The 1,280-nt window shown below is 67.3% G+C and overlaps 1 protein-coding gene across 1 annotated transcript in view; it reads left to right on the forward strand.

The window, feature by feature from the left end:
• Positions 1–1,280, forward strand: part of Dbh (dopamine beta-hydroxylase) — a 14,572-nt gene that overhangs the window by 12,010 nt on the left and 1,282 nt on the right. The window contains exons 10-11 of the mRNA XM_004640544.2: positions 324–451; positions 760–919. Of these exons, the coding sequence (XP_004640601.1) occupies positions 324–451; positions 760–919 (288 nt within the window). The remainder of the gene's footprint in view (positions 1–323; positions 452–759; positions 920–1,280) is intronic.

The following is a 1,280-nucleotide window of genomic DNA, read 5'->3' on the forward strand; positions in this document are numbered from 1 at the left end:
ACCCACCCGGGCGCTGGCTGTCCTCATCCTCGGCCTCCTCAGACTCAGCCCCGGACCCACAAACAGGAACAGTGACGGCCCTCGCCCCTCCTCAGACTTCGCCTCCATAGCCTTGTCCCCACCAGACCCGTCTCCTGCGGTGTGGGGTGGTGGGTCCCCCAAGGGGAGGGACCTTGCTCCCTGTTCCCCCCTGGGCTTGGACGGCTGCCTGGCCCCGCACCTGAGAAGATGGCAGACTGCAGGGAGCTGGTGCCTTGGCACGCCGCTGGGTGACAGCGTCCAGGGGGAGGGGCCAGGCCTGAGGCGCGGCGCTGTCCCCACAGGGCGGCTTCGGGATCCTGGAGGAGATGTGTGTCAACTACGTGCACTACTACCCGCAGACGCAGCTGGAGCTGTGTAAGAGTGCCGTGGACGCCGGCTTCCTGCAGAAGTACTTCCACCTGGTGGACAGGTGCGGCGTCTGCCGTGCCCGCACCCCAGGGCCACCGCTGGGAGGAGGGCGGGCGGGCGGAGACCAGCCAAGCTCCTGGAGTGTGCCCCGCACGAGTGGCCTAGGCGGCCAGCCCCTCAGCTGCAGCATCCGTGGCAGGCCCCACTAGTCAACACCCAGCTCAGGAGCTGGCCCCGCGCAGACAGACGCAAGCCACCCCACGGAAGCAGGGCCCGCACGTCCTCTCAGCAGCGGCCGAGGGCCCCGTGCTGGCGGAGCAGCGCTGCCGCCTCGCTGGCGCTAGCAGGCCACGCCTTCCCTCCACGCAGGTTCAACAGTGAGGAAGTGTGCACCTGCCCGCAGGCCTCCGTGCCGCAGCAGTTCGCCGCAGTGCCCTGGAACTCCTTCAACCGGGACGTGCTGGCTGCGTTGTACGGCTTCGCGCCCATCTCCATGCACTGCAACATGTCCTCTGCTGTCCGCTTCCGGGTGTGTCCGTGTCCCCAAGCCGGGGCCCTGCAGGGACCTGCTGGACCCCCGCCGCAGCCGTTTCCCCCCACCCCACAGAGGGAGGAGGGCCTCAGCAAGAGACAAGGGGTGAACCCCAAACAGTGCAAGAGACACACGGCCAGAGGTGACAGACAGGGCCAGACATGTGGCACCCACACAGCCACAGGGAGGACAGAGCAGCCGCCCCTTAGGAACAGCACACCACTCATCTGGTTCCCACTGGGGTCGTCATGAGCCTAAAATCAAGCGTCGGGGTGGTACAGTCCTACAGTGAACAATCTAGCCGACCTCCTCCCACCTCCCTCTCCCCCTCCCTCTCCCTCGTCCCTCCCCTTCATCC

The sequence above is a fragment of the Octodon degus genome, unplaced genomic scaffold (genome assembly GCF_000260255.1).
Source record: "Octodon degus isolate 3935 unplaced genomic scaffold, OctDeg1.0 scaffold00123, whole genome shotgun sequence".
In the NCBI taxonomy this organism is placed as follows: Eukaryota; Metazoa; Chordata; class Mammalia; order Rodentia; family Octodontidae; genus Octodon; species Octodon degus.